The sequence below is a fragment of the Gadus macrocephalus genome, chromosome 16, assembly GCF_031168955.1.
Source record: "Gadus macrocephalus chromosome 16, ASM3116895v1".
NCBI lineage: Eukaryota > Metazoa > Chordata > Actinopteri > Gadiformes > Gadidae > Gadus > Gadus macrocephalus.
Window position 1 is genome coordinate 11,762,788 of NC_082397.1, and position 21,448 is coordinate 11,784,235.

Consider the following 21,448-nt stretch of genomic DNA (forward strand, 5'->3'; position numbering starts at 1 on the left):
AAAATCTGCAGAAGGCTCTGCAAAAGCAAAACTTGGACTACATTTCACGATACGGCTTATCGTGTGTGGGCTGTCTTCTGGATATCAGAGTGGGTGGACGAAACAAAAGAAGAGAAAAAACAAGAATGGGACATTAGCAAGGGATGGTTAGACAGAATGTTGTGAGCCTCTGGATGTGGAAAGATCCGAGACTAGCCCTGCGGTTGTCATCCTCAGGCCTACTGCGTCTGTGCCGGTGTAATGGAGGGGGGCTGGGATGGACGGGTCTCTGATCAGGCAGCATCGGCATGTCAGCTGGCCTCAGGGCAGCAGGTGTGTGAGCGGCGATGGGGGGCGGGTGAGGGGTGGTGTTAGCGTTAGCGTTAGCGTCAGCAGCGGTATGGTTTGGGACTAGGAGCAGCGGTTACTGACCCCTCACTCAGTTGGATAAAACTACTGGTCTCATCCGGGGGGTCCTCTTCAGGAGTGACCTGGGACCAGCTCCCCATGCTCTCCTCACTGCTAGCGCTCATTGAACGCTTGTCCCTCTTGACCAGAGCAGCCACCGGCCCAGCTGGCCTCTCGCTGCTGGGGAGAGCAGAGGTGGAGGAGGAGGGGGGTGACCGCCGTGGACTGGGTGATTCGATCCATTCCTGCGCCTAGTCTAGTCTTTTCAAATGCTGCTCCTCTTAGGTTTCTTTTGATATTTACTGATGATTCAGGCTTAGATGTTTTTCGCTAAACCCGAACACTCTCTATTATCTACATGCAAAATCTATGCAAACTGCAGGGGGTTCATACATTATGAATGGCAGTATTCAGTTTGATATAATCACATTTATAGTACTTCCTTTGACTATGAATAGCAACAATTTATTATGTTAATAATGTTGCTGTTTCAAGGAAATTATTATTCCAAAATAAAGGCACCTTGACTGCACGGCACTCAAAATAAAATGCTTTTCCACTCACAGGGGTTGTTGTATTGTCACTGTCGCTTTATGTCCTAGGGAAACTGATTAGGTTAAGTCATAATCAGATGATGGAAGGCTGCGATCTTGAAGAATCCCAGAGGGAAATCAGGTTATATTGACTTAACAGGTCGACATTCCATTTCACACCAGGGATGCACTCCACTTGTTCCCTGATTGAGTGAAGGGTACTTTGCCTTGTTATTCTGCCATAGCGGGGCCCTCCACACTCTTTGCTTTGGCAAAGCCTAGAAATGCAACAACTGAATATTTCTCATCCTTACATGTCTTTTTTGGGCTCAGCGTCATACCTTTCCCAAAATAGTTCTAGCTCACCTACTCAACTTCTCAGCTGTATTTTTTCTCCACACCTTCACAGCCTAACTCCTTAATATTTGTACTTATAATCTCCAATATATGGTACTCCGGGTTTTATTCAAAATGATAGGGGTAGGCATCAGTACTGCGACCAAAAAGGGCTGGTAAAATGCTGCTGTTTAAGTTGCACCCCCACTAACCCTCATTTAGCATAATCTGTCTGCTATTTCTGAAGCTGCTCTATTAAAGAGCATCATCATATAAATTACATGATTTATCCGGAAAGGATTATCACGTTTCCATAAACATGGAATCGTTGTCGTTCATCGCATCTACTCGCAAATTCTAGAGTAGATAATCCCGGGGCGGCTTCATTCAAATATTTTAAAGAAAACATTTGTTGGTTTTCAGTGTTTATGTAAAATGTGCAGCATTAACTAATTTAGATTAGATCTTCCACCATAGTTAGTAAACAATGAAGCCACTAAAAGCCTTCTGCTTGCAGCAGATCACCCTTCAAATGCACCTAACAGTCAGGTCAATGGTCTGACCAAAACACGCGGATCTAAAACACAAAAGAATTGAGAGTAATGCACCATTATGTGCCTCTGCTTAGTGAATCAAAAACTGAAAATTCATTATAAATAACAACAGCTATAATCCATGGCAATGGACAATTGTAGATGTAGATGTCTATTTTTAGATGCTACAGAGGAGAACTTAAAATAGCTACTGTATTGTGATTCTTGCACTCTTTCTTCATCACACCAATTGAAAGCCAACTCAGTGCTTTGCCAACCTCAATATCTCCCTTAAGGTATACTGTTCCCCTTGGCCGTACTAGTATTCTATGATAAAGGCTGTGATGTGTGAAGGTACAAAGCCTACCTGCTGTTCCCAGCTGATATTCTTTCTGAGTGCTTTGGGGCTAACACTTCTGGTGTGACGTCCTGGCGGCATACTTTTACCCTCATAGGGTCTTGGCTGGTCCCCGCGTCTTTCTGGTCTCCCTCGATGTGAATGAGTGGCACATCTCTATTGCAACGCAAGCGAAGAGCAGTGGCATCACCGGTCCCAGCCTGCTCCTGGCTTCCTTTGCTTCGACTACATCCTGGCCGGGACTGTTTGAAACCCCTTCTGCGTTCCCCTACAGGCATGCGGGGCTGCGTTTGCTGCCACCCTAAGGGGCTCCCAGCACCCTCCGGTTGTCCCCCAAGAAAGGACTTCCCGGTCTCCACAATGTCAGCTGCAAGACGGTTGGCAAACTGCTGCACCTGGGGCTGGGAGTCGACCGCGGCTGCGCCCAGCTCAATGCTGTCCTCTGGATCAGCAATTATTTTGTTCTTCCGCATCAGAGACTCAATGGAACTGGACCAAGTCTCATGAATCAGCATGTCGGTTATCTGGTCAGTTCTGCCTCTTTGATAAAGGCACGAGTCCGACTTACAGAGGCCAGATGCCGACACTGAATTGCTGGGGTAGATGTTGAGGGTGTCTCCGTGTGAATTGCGGGCAAATCCATCAAAAGAGTTGGCTTTGATGGGTGAGCCGACAGTCAGTCTGGAGTCCGAGGAACGCCGGTCGGGGACAGAGGACTGTCGGATGCAGAACGATGTCCTGGGAGAAGGTGGGAGCAAGCTGTTGCTCCACTCTTTAGTCTTGGTAAAACTGTAGTCTTTGTTTTCCTTATCCATGTCTTTGAGCATGAACCTGTAGAACTCCTCTGTGATGCTCTCTGTGCTGGACTGTTTGGACAAGCAGGAGGCCCGGACATTAAGGTGGCCATTCTTCTTGGTGGCAGCCTGCTGAACAGCTGCGGCCAAGATGCTGCTGGCATTCTTCCCTGCATAGTAGTCCAGCAACAGGTCAAAGCCCCTGCCTTCAGTCTCCATTTGGTTAACCATGAATCTGGAGAACTCATCTGTGATACTCTCACAGCTGGACTGTTTGGAAATGGAGCTACCTCTGCTTAGGTTCTGTCCCAAACGACTCCCAGGACCCAGGGTGTTTTGTCTGCCCAAAGGGTCGCCATCTTCCTCCGGAATGCTCTCATAACTTGATGCTTTACCTCGGCTCCACCTTTCACACTGCAGTCTACTGCGTGGCTGGCCTGCTTTGGAGGTGTCGACCACATTGAGCTCAGGGCAATTCATTATCCTGGCTGTCACCTCAGAAGCAAACAGGGCAAAAGGGTCCTGGGGTTCATCTGGGTTGACCGTCTCGTCAACCACTCTGTTCACCAGGCACTCCATGAGCTCCGGCTGCTCTTCGGTCTTCCTTTTAATCTCACTTAGACGTGGTGCCCGGTGCTTCTTAGAGGTATTGTTGCCATTTTGGCCCTCTTTCCTCCTTAATACTGTGCGGCAAGCAGGCAGTAAGATGGCTTCATGCCCCTCTTCAGGTGCGCCTTTAAGTCCACAGAACCAGGGCTGCTTCCCTGTGGAATTTTCAAGGCAGATTGCAGCCAGCTCAGTGGCCATAGACACCACTGTTGTTGCAAGGTCATCTGCAAAGCAACTCACAGGTGTTCTGGTCTCAGAGTCCATTCGAAAAGATAGCAGAGAACTACAGGAGTTGAGGGAGGACTGTGGCGTCAGGGAGCCCTGTCGGCTGTCACCACTTGTCCCCAATCTACCCCTCCTTTCAGCGCAGGCCACGGAGATCTCGCTCAGAGGTTCTCTGATGGCCCCTTTGCCCGGCTGCATCTGTTGGTGATCAGCACAGTCCTTGGCCAATGGTGAGGTTGTTTTAGTCTGACACTGCAGCTGTTGCTTCTGCAGCAGTATCATCTGCTGTTGTTGCTCTCTGCTAAGTACAGCGGGGGACGATTTCCGAGCTTTTGTTTCCCTCTCCTCCAACAAATATTCCCCATCCTTTTGCATTAGAGCCATGGAGATTGTATCTGTGCAATGAAGCATGGCCTGACTGTAGCCAACCAAGCGTCTCATCTGACCTGCTGGATCTCTAATCTCTTTAGTGCTAGATGAATCTCTGGTGTATACGTCACACTCTTGCATGTCAAATGGGGCTTGACTACATCTGGAAATGTCACTGATTTTCTTATGTGTCAAGCAAAGGATGTCAAAGAGCAAATTGTTGACACTCTCCTGCAGAAAGACTTGCAGGTTAGGCGCATCTTTCCCAGGACCCTCCAGTTCTTTCTTCTTTTTCGCTTTCTCAAAAGCATGCTTGAAGAGACTGTCAACCACCTCACTCAAAAAATCATCAACTTCTGTATCATCAACATAAGATTTCTTTGGGCAGGTAATGCCATCGACTATTTTGTTATGTGTGACCTCCAGCAGGTGTGCTACACTCTTGTAGCCTTCTGGCTGGGCCAGCACCTCTGCTGCTTCCCTGTGTAGAACCTCGGCGATGTTTGCACGGAATGCCTCAATACTGGTCCCCTCTGTGACACTGCAGTGGAGTGTAAAGGCAGCTGACGCCTCCGCAGCAGACATCAGCCCTCTAGAGGTCGTGTAGACCTCATTAGAGTCTGCATCTGAGTCACCACCCTCCCCTGACTCCTCAGTTAGGTCCACGCCAGCTACAGCACCAGCGAGCTTAGCCATAGCTGAAGAGAAGGAGTAGTCAGCTCCATCCTCTGACTCCTGCTGCTCTTCACCTGTGTCCTCCTCTGAGCTGGACTCCATTGTAATCTGTTCTGTCAATTGTGGGTTGGCGATGGTACCGATGACGCTAGCGGCGTAGGCCAAAGCCACCTCCACAGGTTTAGAGGGGTGCCCTCCATTGTGTTGGACCTTATGAGGCTGGCTCCCTTGTTCTGACAGGGGTTGGGGTTCAACAGAGTCATCCTCTTCTCCAGATTGTACCGTCTGGATGCCCGGCCATTCTGCAGCACCCTCAGAGCTGTCTGGGCTTTGAACTATGACAATCTTGGGGAGCTCAAAAGAGCAGGTCCGTTGCTGGGAACCTTCTCTTTTGGATGCAGAACATGTCGAGTTTGATGGAATGGGGCAAAGTGAGAGGCTCACAGCCGCTCCAGGTATGAATGAGGTCTCATCCTGGGACAGTCGGATGAAGGCGTCCTGCAGCACCGACTCAGCCAGGTTTGTGGCATAGTGTCCAGCAGACTCCTTTGTGTTGTGGATTGTTTTGTGGGGCCCCTTTTTGGCGGGGACAACGACGGTCCCTTCGTCCTCACTGTCCTGACGGAGAGAGCCCTGTCCCCTCTGAGATGAAGGGCGGACACAGTGCCTCTGTGCAACCTCCACTAGTCCTTCTGCTGCCCCCCCGCTCCCTGGCTCTGTGGAGGGATAATGAGAGACAGAGGTAGGGGGAGAAAGAGAGACAGACCAATAAGAACCAATGTCTGTACTAGTTACTGAGCAGCTCCATCAAGCTCTTTTTTCCCCTGCAAAAATAGAACATTGGCCTGTTATCTGTACAGGACGTGGAAAAGCTGAGTTATTGTTCATTTTCACCATAATATCATTCTGAATAGATTTTCAACTCGATAATTGTGTTTACTTATTGTCTGTTTAATGCTTATTTAAAATGTACTTTATAATATTACAATGGCAGTTGTAAGAAATAAACACGTCTTTTAAATACAAGCAAATAGCATAGCTTAATTCAGTGTCCATTGATTTAAATTGAAACATCCATTGGCACACATGGAGGGTGTAGAATACAAGAAGGCTATCTAAACTATACGACATTTGCCCGGGTCCCTGGAAAGGCCAACTTGACCCTGATTCCTGTTGCTACTCCATCCCCCAGCGAGAGTAAAGAGCATTCTTATCTGTGATGATCTAATTATGGATATCCAACTGACTCAAAGTAGAGGGCAACCTTTGCTGTGTTGCAGCTCATTTTATATGTAGGATGAATTATAGATTAAGGTAGATTCACCAGCTCTGTGGTAAAGAGCTCAGGGCAATATCCAATTAAAGAACTGAGCATTGTCCTTGTTCTTTATGGCTTTGCTTTTGCTACACAAGTTCAACCCCACAAACGTTGAAGGAAGACAACAATGAAAGAAGCCATATGTACAGTAGGTTCATAGATGAGGAATGACCAGAACAAGTAAAAAGAAGACAGCACGTGAATATTGTTTCTTGTATAAACACTGCCTCTGGAAATGCTCATGCTGCAATTGTATATCAATAAAGTTATACTATATAATATAAGGCATTCGGAGCATCATTATAGCAATAATTTGTGCGGAATTATAAGATCCGATCTGCAGTCTAGCTTGGCAAATTTGTGCTTGACCAAAATAATTAACGTCACCCTTCAAAAATATATAAATGATCATGTTAGTCATGCCAAGCGTTTTTGTGTGTTACAATTCATGACTCAGAGAGAATTATAATAATAGCCTTGTATATAAGTAGTCTTGCAAATCACATTCATTTACAGTCATGGCACATGGTCCCAGACGAAATGTCCACCCTGTTTATGTACATAAAGCACCCAGAAGCCATGCAACTGTTTATGTTAATATATGGTTTCTAAAGCTCTTTATAAAACATCCGCCATAATCGCTCGCTACTCTTCTGCGCATAGAATTGCTTGTTACAATTCATAAATGTCAACATGATGTTGATTGAACTCTAAGGGAACTTTGCCCATGACTAATGACCTCAATGTAAGTAGAGAAGAGTCACGCAGAAAATCAATGTGACCGTGGGAAACCTGTAAAAGGGTATGAACCATTACCATTTCTGTAATTGTCGTCTTCACTGTCTTCTTCCAGGTGCTCAGAGGCGGTGAGGAAGTCCTCTTCGATGGACGAGATGGAGCGGTTGGTGTCGTCCTCGATGCGTGCCCCGGCCGCGGCATGGCCCTGCTGCTGCTGCTGAGGCTGCTGCTGCTGCTGCAGGTGGCGATCCTTCCCCCACTGGAGGCCAATCAGGAACCTGTTGATCTCCAGGATGATGTTTCCAGGCTGGCTGGTAAGTCTCCGTCCTGAACACTGCAGAAGACACACATCTGGCCCCCGCTGCTGCTGCTGCCGCAGGCCCTGCTTAGAACATGGGACGTAATGCTGAGCATTAAGTCGTGAATTGACGAGATGCTTTCATCCCAAGCAACGTACAGCGGATCTATTTGAGTTGTTAGCAGATACTGGTAGACATTGGGCTTTGAACCCAATGCCAAAAGTACTTTTTGGCTTTGTGTCAAACACCCTTCCCCTTTGGGAATGAATATAATAAACACAAAAAACGAAAGCACACGCAAGCATGAGAGACGAAAAAATATGAGAGATATTACAGTTTTTCTCAGTCGCTTTGGTACATTTCTCAGATCAGAATTGAAATTCTCAAAACTACCTGTTCAATCTTCACATCATTGTGTCGTTTGTGCACATCAAAAAAACTGTTTCTCATTTCTTTGAACAAGTGGCAAATGCTTTGGTACATTCATGCAAATGATTATGTAAAATTCTCTGCTCTTTCCTACATTATCAATTGCTTATGTCATGTTGATCAAAATGTATTGTAATGGGTCTTTATTGAATAGTCTCACCCCCTCAACATTTAGGCATTAGTTAATTGCATAAGTCTTTACATGCAAAATGGTTGAACAAGTTGTCATAATATGTCAAGCATATTTCTATACATTTCCATTAGACTTTTTTTCTAAATCTGTCCTGAATTGGTAAATTGCTACCAGGTGAATCTTGACTTTCTCTAAAGAAGGGAAATGTGTGAAGTGTTGGATCAACCAACGATCAACCAGTTTACTGGAATAGCTCAAAGGTGCATCTCCTGAACCATGAACTGGCAAGTACTGTATATATATAGCTGGAGCACAACACAATGTTACATTGTCTGAGAAATTGTGGCCCAACAGACAGGAACGTCCGGAGGTGTAGGATGACTGCACTGTAATTCCTACAGCAATGCATGTACAGTTTACTCTAAGGAGATTTTCCTATGTTCACATTTCAAGCAATGACATGGTCTGTCAACAAATTACAGTACAAACAGTCAAAGCGTAAATGTGAATCTTGTCTAGTCTCTTGCAATCAATCTCCCACATACACTAAGGTGTAACTTAGAGCTCAGAACATCCCTCCAAAGTACACTGTTATATTCACAACATGACTAAGCAATTTAGCTGTCTTATCCCTACAAAATGACACAAGGACTTGTCATTTTGATGTCACTGACATGTACATTGAAACAGATATTTGCTAAGGATTTTGAGCAAGAGACTTGCTTTTGCATGAAATCCATGGCGTTTTGCTATTTGTACGAATTGTTTTGAGAAATGCACTTACTGTTTTGCAAATTTCAATTCTGATCTGAGAAATGTAACAAAGCGACTGAGAAAAACTGTAATTTAACAGAGGCAGGCGTCTTTATTATGTTTTGACTTTATTTCTTGTGTAATTCGTTGCAGATGTGTTTTCTTCTTCAAACATAGTGGTACTACACCTTCCGTGCGTGGTTCAGCTTCACATTGTTGCTGGAATATTGGCTTCAGGCCCCGTATTTCAAAAGAACCTTCTCTTCTGAGGAATTGAAATGTTTTATTTTGGCGAGGAAGGGCGAATTCTAACCTAAAATATATTTTCCTTAAAAAATGTCTGTGGATTCACTCTGCCGAGGCCCTATCCATCATAACACACTGGTTCAAGAAGAAAGGGACTACTGTGTCAACCTGGACAGAATAACCTGAGCCTTCCACAAACACAGTGATTCAATACATCACAGCGAAACTCACCTGCATGGAGGATTGCGAGCGAGTGTGAATGATGTCTGGTGCTTGTAAACCCCCCAGGAGCAGGATCTCATTCTCCTTAGGCTGGTGGACATTCAGAGACTCCACCATCTTTGGCAGATCTGGAGACACGGAGGCCAGCCTCTGATTGCGACACACAATAGAAGATGCTATTTACCCCAAACCACTTCTGTCTTTCCGGATAAACAGAAGCATGCCATCAATGTTGAAGAAAGCGTCTTAAGAAAAACAAGCGAAAAATCAAGCCGACAATTCCTTTTCTTTTTATAGTGGTTGAGTGGCTTTGAGTCTGTGATATTGAAACATCACAATGGAAGTGATTACAAAAGTAGTTCTGCAACAAATACACATTTCACTTCATACTTTATGTCATGGTGAAACCCCCCTGGCAGTGTATGCAGAATTTCTTGTGTCATGTTAATCATATCATGGCTGTGCATCAAGCACCACCTCAACAAGCAAATGTCTAAATCTGCCATTACCTAAACAAATGATGCCTCTAATTCCAGCTAATTGTCCAGAATCCATGGCAACTGGGCTAATGTTTGCTGCATTGGAGAAACACTGCAAGCAGCTAAATCGGGCATGCTGGTGGGAGAGACAATGGGGATATACAATTAGGGTGTAAGGTGGAACCTGCGTGTTAAAGGGGCAGATGCTCACCTTTATTCCTTTGTGATCAGTATAATCCATTTTCTCATGGTCTAAATTCACAAAACAGATCTGAGGGGAAAAAGAGAGTGAGACAAGAGTTAACAGGCATGAACACCCGACACAATTGAGTTGGAAGGATGGCACCAGTTTAACATTTAGTATTAATAACCTTTTTCAGATTTTTAAAGAGATTCTTTCACATTCACCAGAAAAAAATGTTATTTCTTGGCTGACATACCTCCGTGCTGTTAAAGACTTTGTACCACCTCAAGTACGGTACTGTTTTCAAGTTCACCATTTCTCACAATTTCTTCCCTCCCACGGTGTACTGATCCGTCTTTCACGGTCCACCCCGTCTTCTCCTTGTTATCAATGCTGCATGTAAGCAGTCTCCCTTGCTCTTAGGCTTTTCTCCTTCCCGCCCCTCACTGGCCCTTTACCTGTTCGCTTGTGGTTAAATGGAGTGCGGTGGCATGTCATGTGTTGGAACAAAATGACTGAATCCATTAGACTTTGACCTGAAATGCAACATCTGAGGCAGTTCCTTGAATATAGTAGGAATAGTTAAGATTGTCACCCTTATGAACTCCTCAACAATTCACAGACAGGAGATGGGAAAAAATGAAATAATTACAATAATAATTGACCTTTATACGTGGAATTCATGACAAACGCGCATTAGCATGCATACGCGACACACACTGGGGCGTGCCCGTCACACTCATGTCAATATGATCTCCGTATGATGTTTTGAGTAAGGAGATTGAAGCTGTGCCATGCTGTGTCTGTCATTATTAATCACACCTGGCCCTGTTAGTGCTCAGCCGGTCCTGCGTGGTGGCCTCGACTAACTCTTCACTCTCTGGCAGTAACCTTGTTACTTACTTGTCTTTCTGCAGAGCTGTAACTTCTCCCTATTTCTTTTTCCTTTTCCCCGGCCATTGGATTTTTTTAGAAGACCAGCGCCAAAAAATCGTTCAATAATGATACCCATCGACTATTAAGAATCATTTGAGTTGAACTACTTGCGACACGTGAATCGACAGTTCTAATAAAATGTGTTTAATAAAATACATGGATCACCATAAATTAACATCTTCACTTAATTTAGGAATATATTCTTGAGATCCTTCTCAAAGTTGTATCATCCTTAATGATTAATCCTTAATGCCTATATCTGGATAGAATAGCTCCTTTGGAACGATAAGGACATCTTTTATGTTTAGGTATCCAGTCATTTTGAGATTATCACAGTGACACATCACGTTGGATCAGTGATGAAGCTTACAATTAAAAAAAATTGATACAATTGTCAGAGGTTGAAAATAGCTTTTTAGGGATAATCTGTAACATTAGTTTAATCCAAATACATTTGGTTTACCTGATAGTTTGCTTTGCCAAATGCCTGCTTCTAGTAACTGATAGGTATGAGAGAGCATTCATGGGTTGTCTTATTTTCTAAACCAGGGATGTTTTGTTGGCCCAATAACCCAATTTCCGGTCCAAAAACATTTAGCATATAGTCATATGAATAATGAATAATAACTGTCAAACAATGCGCACTCATTCTGGGAATGTTTTCAGGTTGTTACCATAATAGGTTAAAGACTTGATGTAGGCACTTTGTTTGAGTGCAAACACCACAGTATTTGTGTTCACAGTTGATGCAGTTTTTCTAATAAATTATCGATTATGCATGAAACTAAACTTATTATTATTGCAATATTGCATTATATACTAATCAACTCACTTGGGGTCTGCTGTACTTGATCAACCTAGAACAACATATTCTAAATGCTACCAGAAATAACTATATTCTTAAGTCGTTTTTATTTTGGCACCCTTTTCATGAGCTGCCAGCCATTGAATTGAAAAGGAAATATGTATGGCAGGCTGACATTGAGTGGGCTCATTTCATTACGTATTTTCCGCTGCACACACTTGAGCAGTTTGCCCATTCCCAGAGAGCCCCCCAGTCCCCTGACCGTAGCAGGGAGATGGGCGTCTTCCAGGATCTGTCAGCTCATCAATTGCTCAATCAAAGGAGAAAAAACAAACCGATGCGCTCGATTTTTCGCTAGCCTACCAAGTAGATCTGCGGTTGACCGTCATCACCTGTACTGACCAATGAGAGGAGCTGGATCGTGATGTCAAACCTGGAGATATCACAAATAGCAGCCCCTGAGGCATCCGGAGCCACTGAGGCAGACAGGCAAGAGGAAGTTGACCGTAAACAACATATGAAGAACATGTTTTTCTATTCAGGATATATAAGGCAACTCGCCGTGTCCTTTTTCAAATGGAAAAATGGACAGCATTTGAGAATGTGACGTTATAGTAGCCGACTTGAAGAGAGGTTTTAAATATGGTGGTAAAACATTTTGTAACGTTTTTTTCAAGCATAGTGCTTTTATCTCTGAAACAAGTTATTAGGCCTATGAGTGTGAATCCACTGCATTCCTAGTGAACCTCTCCCACTTGTGAAACATTTCGATAAATATAACATTTGACAGTGATTGCACACTACACATATATGTATATCTCTTTCAATAGCAAGCCAGAGGTTATTGATTTTACCCACTAAATTGAAGGTCTAATTCTGTTCTGATAAGTACAAAAGTAAACCTACATCACAACGAAGCATTATCAGACATTCACCCCAAGTTTCAAGCGATCACAGATATAGTCCATCACATAGAACTGGCGTTAAGTCTCCTATACCTATGCCCTCCTCCCACACAAAGCTTGGCTTGCTCCTTTTATTGAAGCTTCTTTTTATTTTACCGTTGTTACATATTTTAGGTACAGCCAGGGTATTCAACTAGTAACGATTCACAACTGACAGTTTCTGGTCAAAGTCGATAAAAAAATGGTTTATCGTGCAATCGCTTGTTTTGGTCTGTTCCTTTAGATTGGTTTCATTACTTATATGCAGGGCTTTGTTGGTTGTCTGGGTCTCTGTATCCCACAATCGTACGTTTCTCCTCTACCGGTTATGTAAAAATGTCATTGACTCGAGAAAAAGATTGGATTTGAATAGCCCCACTTTCTATTACAATCACATAACAGATAGGATCACAACCCAACTGGAAAATTGCTTTAGAGTTGAAAACATGTTTGACAAAATGTATGTAATACACTGGAAGAAATCTATGCAAAACGTAAACCATTTGGTCTAAAGAAAGTATTTTAATCACACCCCAGTAATGGGATCAGATCACTTGTGTGTCATGTGTGTCATGATTCCCAATATGTGTGCAAGTCGGGTCCTACCAGTCACCGCATATCCTGTCCCATCCTCCTGCTAATGAATAAATGCAGAAGATTGCCTCAGTCAGCAATGTACTGAATAAGGTAGTATAAGGCATGCTGCAGATGAAATCATACTCATGACATTGTCGCGACTGTGAGACCAGCTTGATGCTGAATCATTGTCACAGAAATATGTATCCTCATGATAATATTCAATTGTAGCAATTGAACATGCATTGTAATCAATTAAAAAGGCATTTATATATAACCCCCTTGCAATAGCTCCCTTTCTCTCTCAGATTGGAAGGTGTTCAGTTGGTTGGCATTCACGTTGCCAGTGTAGCCACAAACTTTTACTGAGCAATGAGATGACACGTTTATCAAATGCAATGTGATTTCAGACAAATGTTATTCATGAGCAAGTATGGGGATAGGCATTTAGCCCAAGGAAGTCTGCAGACAGAGACTGCATACTTTTGGATTAAGCCACGTCATGTCCTCGACCTTCCTATACTCATATCATGTAAAAAATGATGATCAATCTTTATAATTGGAGCAAGTTCCTGTTAAAAGTTTTTGGCTTTGAATAGCAGTTGCCTATTGCAGCATTTCTTCAAGGTTTCATCCTGCTGTAAGTCCGTTTTTCCTGTTTAAAGAGATGGCATATTTATCTCTGCTCTCTCTCAATGGGGCCGTCTCCCTGGGCTGTGAGGGGACAGGTCGGGACACCAGTACACAGCCCATGTGTGAAGTGTTTGAATCAGATGATGGATGGGTTTCTTCTCCTCTGAGGAGTTCAAAACAGGAAGAGGGATCGCCAGGGGAAACGGACAATGTTCCGACAAGATATGCGCCGCCGTTATTTAAATGGTGTGAGTGACCCTTGTTCTTCTAAAAAATATAATTTCTTTAAAAGCATTCTACATTTAAACCTTTGTTTAAGTTAATATATTTTTCTCACATTGCTAACAATTGTGCCACTTTGTTTTCTTTAGGCTTTACTGTTTAAAATTGGATCAAAAAAAGATTTGCTTCAAATACCTCAACATAATCATAAAACTTGCTGACACCTTCATTTGAATAATTTAGCGGCGGGAACATTCTAATCAAATGCAATATGTAAATAAGTTGCATCGTCATCAACTTATTAAGTGTTATGGAGACGACAGCTTGCCTGGCGAAGGAAGCTGGAAGGAGGCATCTCTCCTGTTTCAAAATGCCTCGCTTCTGTCCCAGGGTCTCATGGGAATGATCAAATGTAGTGTGACTATCGCAGCAACATAACACTTTGCTGTGACTTCATGCATTAAAACATGAGTGAGTGATCACAGGTGACAACACGATGGACCCGGAATTGGTTGACGAAGCAGAAAATCCTCTGCTTAATTTGTGGCTCACACTTAAAATAGAACAAAGATAAATTCTTTCAGTTGATTCATTGTCATGGCGACACAAAAGTTGTCTCAATCAAGACTGAATGAGAAGATCTTACACGTTAAAGATAATGTAATGACTATTAATCGAAGCTGTATAATAAAAACAGGAATAAATATCCCTTCCACTATATCTGCATGACTGAAGTCATCACAGACCAAATCAAAAACTTCATAAAATTGGTTACTGTGGATATACCTTGAGCAACCAAACTGGGTCGAACTGGAGTCTTTGTTGTTTATGTTCTTCCGTAAATGTTCTTAAATTAGAGTGCAACGTATGTCATCATATTTTCCACTGCATAACATCCATTGATTCTAAACTTCCAGCATAGACAATTGAAGCCATTAGCTTCTTCTGTGATATCAGGGGGTGAAGATCATATTCCAAATGAGCTTTTGCCATATTGCCCGCTAGAAAAAAATCTTATTGTTCCTATGATTCTCTGCTTGTAAACAATGTATATTGTACCTAAGTGTGAAGTGCTTTGTACTACTATTTAGTCATTTAGGGTATGTTTTATTCAAAGTGACATACAGTGAATACAGATCATTAAGGTGCAGGTTAGTGGTATTGGGGGAATCATAGGCATCCAATCAAGAACACTTCTGTTGGTGAGATGAACATCCTATCCAGTCATCCTGTCCGCAGGGCAGGTCTTGATTAATCAATCACAGTCAGTGATAACGAGTGATCTCCCTTAATTCCCTCTTTCTCCTCAATGCATTGTATTCTCTTTCATCATCTTCTGCCTTTTTAGTAGTTATTTCCCATCCCCCTCCTTACACTCTCCTATTTTATGCGTGTGCCACTACCCATCTCCTGCTCCTCCTCCTCCCTCCACCCACCCAAGGCCCCCCTTGTTGGCCCACTGGCTCGCATCTCCTCACAGCCAACACGGGCACTCGAATTCTCGGTCGGTTCCTCGCCAGCCCCTGCCCACCCCCTCCCTTTGATTGATTGGCCATGGAAGACAGGAAAGGCAGCGAAGAGACTGGAGAGGCAGAGGGGTGATTCGTCACTTTAGAGTGTGAGAGGTTGCAGGAGAATTGGCCACATCTGTTCCGCGGCTAACGCTAATGCTGTGATTCATGGAGTATAGACAGAGCAGTTGGAGGGGGGAGAGAAGAATGGCCATTGTGTTGTTTGATCACAAAACCGTCATGCACGATTAATCATTCCGTTTATGCGCAAATGTCACCGGAGATTAAAATTGTGTTTGTTTTTAAGACATGTATGAAAATGCAGTGTGCTTCACCCCATTTTTGACAGTTGGTCTGGATTCTGAAAAACAATGGAATAAATTGTTTTGTGATTTTGTTAACAAGGCCATAGTTAAGTGCTGAGCTGTTGCTCTGCATGGTTAAATAAAATGGTAATTTGCTATGATGTGTAATATCACACTGAACTCAGATTACCCAGATGGTGTTTTTGTGTATTACAGAAATAAAACAAAATTTAGTGTGACCACATTTACATGTGTGAGGTTTCAATATCAGACATGCATAGCGGTAATTGAAGAGGTACTGTAGGTAAAAAAATCGAAGGTTTTGACACTAGTGTTGCTTTCAGAGGTTCGTAGGAAATATTACATACTTTGATTTCGTTGCTATATGTATAGAGCCGGTGAGTATTAAACTAATATGGTCGTTTTCATCATGGTGATACTAAACTCACTGAAATAAATGTATACTAGCTTCCTAAACTGAAGCTGGAAAACGTTCTACTATAAACAGGTTGAGGTAGATTTAATATTACACTTCAACTTTGATTTGGCAGGGTACTATAACGTTTCTTTTCCCTTTAACTTAGGTAACTAGTTACGTTAAGTTAAACGGAATATTACACTAGCAGCGAACAAGGCTTGACTCAAAACCAATATGGTTGTAGCATCCCACCCAAATATCATGGCGGAAAGGAAGACAAACAGTCATCTTGATTCTGATTGGCCAAATGACACCCAGACCGCAACTGCTGGTATGGGAAGAGTCACAACAAAGATGCTTCATAGCAACAACTTTCTGAACCTTCTCTGGTCTCACTCCAGTCTATCGGAAATCCCGCTCGCCATTTGCTGGCGGGCTGTATACCTCAGATCCGCCCCAAGAAAAAAAAGGTTCTGATTTACAAGATTTATAGGGAAGAGATCATTTGAACGGCAACATTTTGCAGGTAGGAATCTATATGGGGCATAATTTGGTGGAGGGAGATATATGTAAATGTAGCATTCGTATAGATGTTTCCTTAGAGGACAATTTTCTAATTGGTTTTAATCTGAAAAAGAGACGAAACACAATCTGCAATTTTCATTAAAAGTGTAAACAATAAAAGTGACCGTAAGGCTGTACTGTGTACTGTGCTTCATATCAGGGTACTAAAACAATCAGAAAGAAGATAGGAGTGCATTAGGGAGCTAATTTAACTAAGAGGTGTATGCTGCTGGAAAAAACCTGACTTTAGGCCATTAATGTAGAAATAATTAGAATATATTTATACGAACTGGGGGGGGGGGCTGAAATTATCTAGATTGTACTGGAATAGTGTGATTTCTAAAGATAACAGCCTGTTCGTTTGATAATAATCCATAGGAAGCCTTATCAGGCATTAGACTGTAACCATGCTGAGAAAGTGGTACTATGAGAATCAAATTAACCCAGAGTCAGTAAGATGCCTCTCAGAGCGTGAGACTTTCATTAAGGCCCCTGGTTCCAAGTTATAAAATAATCATTCATTGGCATCACATGAGGACAACCTAATGAGAAATAGCACAAAAGAGAAACATATTTGGTAATTGTTTTGTTTGTCACCAAAGGTGTGAAAATTGATTTTTCCACCAGAGGAGATCAAATTCAGGGGGTCTAATTATTACAACGATGCTCTATGTGACCTGTGGGACAGCACTTTCTGTTTGAAAAAAAATAAACCAACATCCGATGACGATTTTAAGTCTCCTTAGGGAGCGAGGGAATTACTGGAACAGGAATAGTGAGCGAGGGCAACATCTTGGTCACAGTGTCTGCAGACAGGGTCCCTCGTGTTACAATTGAGTTATCAATTATTAATTTGGCAACTTGTTTCTTCATTGTAATGACTAATGTTCCTACAAAATATCATCACAATTAGCCAAGGATTTTCATTGACTTTGCCATAGATATTATTCTAAAACGTTTTTTGTTTACTAATGGTTTTCAGATTACTGCCAGATAAAGGCTTTATTTAACAAGCAGTTCTTTTCTTTGCAAATAAATGTAGTGCGTTAGAACGAGTTGTTGACACAAGCCCACAAGCCCTACAAATTTCTTCTGTAAGGTACCTCCTTCAGTCAAACATACACAACAGCTAAAATGTGATATGTGCGTCAATATTTCGATATTTCTGTCTCAATTATACTTTGTTTTGTCTATATCTAATGCTATATATATGTGATCATAACATAGTGGTTCTTACCAACAAGGCATTGTACATTGTAATTAGTACGATACATTTAACTGCTCACTTTCCACAACCTGCAGTGCATCATAGAATAGATCATAGAGGTACATTGTGATTCTCCACCACAGCACAAGCCATTGCAACACCTTTAAAATTCCTGTAGTTAAGGTTTGAAAGTTGTACAAAGACGGTTAAGAAAGGAGCAGAATAGAGCAAGATGTAGAAAAAAAGCAACCCATATAAATGGTCCCCATATTTCTCAGCAATTGAGAAGGGTTCACGCACCTATGATTGACAGGTAAGTGGATTCCCTGAATGAAGAGAGGTAAGAGATGCCATGATGGGTCAGGAATAAGCTGGGACCGGTCTAAATTCTGAACGTTCTCGTGCAGAGGCTAGGGCGCAGTCAAGCCGAACAATGTTTCAAACAACCTTTCACTCATTAATAGTGGACGGTTGGCTATGGCATGTCTTACAAATTACACTGAAATTATAGTTCTTTAATCCTACCGACAGTAATTACGAGTCAAGATTTACATATATTTAGATATACTTAAATGTTTATACTCAGCAGTGAACCACATGCTCTCTCTCTCTCTCTCTCTCTCTCTCTCTCTCTCTCTCTCTCTCTCTCTCTCTCTCTCTCTCCTTTCCTCAAATACTACAAAAGTGCCCATTATAGCAGCTCATGGAATCAAACCACTGTCTGTTCTGTTGCAGTCCCTTAGAGCCTTGAATGCCATGATGTTTGTGTTGGAAAGCTTGCAGGTTAAAAAAAAGTGTCCATATGCAACTCCCAGTCAATGCTGTGTATCATTTAAACATTCCTCCTCTGTGAATTACCATCTACATCAGCATATCCACGGGGCAAATACACCCTGGCCAGACCAAAGTGCTTTCCAGGCTTTCGCTGTCATTGGCAAGTCTACTCACTGTAGAACAGCTGCCGTCTGCGTCTCCATCCAGCAGGCCCAGTCGGCACAGCGCTTTCTCATTCTGCAGCCAGTAGTCCGCCGAGTCCAGCACACTGTTACTGCACAGCACCTGCAACGCACAGATAAGCACTGCTCAAGTACAACGCCACTGAAACCACTCCAAACACACTGAGGGCATAGTTCCATCACGCACACACACGCACGCACGCACGCACGCACGCGCGCACACACACACACACACACACACACGCACACGCACACGCACACGCACGCACACGCACACACGCACAGATACATACTGTATGTTTATACACAAATGCCATCTTTGTCACCCATTCTTCACCTTTACCTGTCAGTGGCTCTCCCTCTCCCCTGCTATTGTTGATATCCACTGACCTTTCTTCCACACCTTGCAAGGGGGGCAAGTGTCACGGCAGGCAATCAATATGGGGACAGCTCTGGCCAAGTTATTTATGCTATTTGATTGATATTCCAACTTTATGAGGTCTTCACTGCGGTTGGGAAGTGGGGGTGGTATAGAGGGGCAAAGACTGGTCTTCTGAGGTCCAATCTAAACATGACTACTCCGCCATGAGCCTTTCCTATCTTTCATTGAGAAAAGGTGCCTCATCCAAAAAAATTAAATAGATGGAATAGCATTAAAAGCAATCCTAACATGTTCGAAGGATTATTTACTAATCCCAACACAATGGCCATGCGAGAACCTGTTTTCTATTTATGGGGATAATTCATGCCCACCTCTGTGCACGAAGCCTGGGCCATGGGCCATCTGTGCTGGCGCCGGGCCCAGGCTCCTTGGCTTGGCTGAGGTGACGTAGGTTATGCGATGGCCTGGCAAAGGTCAGTTGAACCTAGAGACTCTTTCTAAGAAAGACATCACCCTGTGTTCCTCCACCCTCTGAACGATGATGAGAGTTGGGGAATTAGTGCTATGAGTGGTGCAGGCTAATTAAAAACATACGCACAAGCAGCTTGCTCCCACACACGCTCACACACACAAATTTAACACACACACAAACAAACTCTACACACACACACACACACACACACACACACACACACACACACACACACACACACACACACACACACACACACACACACACACTCTACATGTTCACTAACGCTCTCGCACACAAACACCAGCTGTGTACACAAAAGCCACAGCCATAAACACTCACGCACATTTGTTGGGGAAATTCAATTTTACTTTCCCTTTAGTGCACTGATCTGTGCTCTCTTCCTCAGCTGTCTCTGTCACCCGGGGAAACGATAAATCAACGGCTCTGACCTGCAGCCCCAGCTCTTCTTATTATTATACAACCCAGGGGTTATAACTGTCACCCCAGAGCAGGGGATTCAACCTCTTCACAAGCACACACATGTACACACACACACACACACACACACACACACACACACACACACACACACACACACACACACACACACACACACACATGCACACGCACACACAAACACATACTGACAAGAGAGGCCGGCAGACAGAGAGACGAAAGATGGAGAGATAAATAAAAAAACTGAGACGGGTCAACGGCTGGAGGTGAAAGATGAACATGCAGAATGATGGATTCAAACAATAAACCTGCATGTAGATGTGAGAACAAACACACACACACACACACACACACACACACACACACAATCCCACACATACAGAGAGAACACAGGCAAAACGTAACACACACTATCAATGGCACACACACACACAAACACACACACACACACACTCACATACACACACACACACGCACACACACACACGCACACACACACACACACACACACACACACACACACACACACACACACACACACACACACACACACACACAGTGTTCCAAATAGTGCAAGTGGGGTGCATTGTTTACCTTCTTGCAGGCAGTCACCGAGGAGGCGAGGGTGCTGTCGGTGGTGAGTGCCTCTGTCTCCGTGATATCGGAGCCCTCCAACATGGCCGACTGCTGGAAGTTACTGGAGAAAACACACACGAAAAGCTGTGTTTGTTTTTCTTGTTTCTGTTTTATGCCTTGGCTTATGTCATCACCAGAATCCTTCAGAAGTGAAATTGGCTGATTACTTGGTGACAGCCTCAGATGAGTAGTTGTTGGCTATTTTGTGGGATTCTTTGTAATCGTAAAGGTAATTTAGTCCCAGTTGGAGATTTAGGCTAAATAGGCTAAATAGTCCAAAAAAATATTTGTAGTAAACGACACAGATTTGCAATAACAAGAGATGACAAAAGGGCGTCTCCATGTTTTCATTGCCTTATTTGGATACATTATGTGTGGGAGCTTTTTTTAGATTCTCCACACATTATAGAGCAATTAATTAAATCATTCTTAAAAGTCTCAAGGGGACACAATAACAGCATATATTTATGCCTTAATTAGCATGTGTGATGTAAATAAGTGAAAAATAGTCAAACTGTTGGTAGGCTGTAGTATGGTTAAGGCTGTGCGGGCTGTAAAACCCATCAAGGCTATAAATGAGAAAATGTATGTTTCAACCTAATTACTTCAAATAATTCAATTGGAGATGACCTCAACAGTATCCTCAGATCGACCCCTTATAGCCTACGGTCGACCATAACAGAACCTTGCACGCGCGTGCTTCTTGTTTTCATAAATTAATAAATAAACACTAGATTCAACGTTTTTATCTGCGAGGTTGTGCTGCAGTGGGTCGGAGGCCTATCCATATGGCACGAAATGT

General features: G+C 43.0%; 1 protein-coding gene across 4 annotated transcripts in view; it reads right to left on the reverse strand.

The window, feature by feature from the left end:
• Nucleotides 1-21,448, reverse strand: part of sphkap (SPHK1 interactor, AKAP domain containing) — a 48,765-nt gene that overhangs the window by 3,507 nt on the left and 23,810 nt on the right. For 2 of the 4 annotated variants that reach the window (XM_060075313.1, XM_060075316.1), the window contains 7 exons: nt 20,605-20,707; nt 18,690-18,800; nt 9,648-9,707; nt 8,967-9,107; nt 6,954-7,260; nt 2,157-5,535; nt 412-567 (listed from right to left, as the gene is read on the reverse strand). In XM_060075313.1, the coding sequence (XP_059931296.1) occupies nt 412-567; nt 2,157-5,535; nt 6,954-7,260; nt 8,967-9,107; nt 9,648-9,707; nt 18,690-18,800; nt 20,605-20,707 (4,257 nt within the window). The remainder of the gene's footprint in view (nt 1-411; nt 568-2,156; nt 5,536-6,953; nt 7,261-8,966; nt 9,108-9,647; nt 9,708-18,689; nt 18,801-20,604; nt 20,708-21,448) is intronic. The other 2 variants (XM_060075315.1, XM_060075317.1) reach the window with 2 other exon arrangements.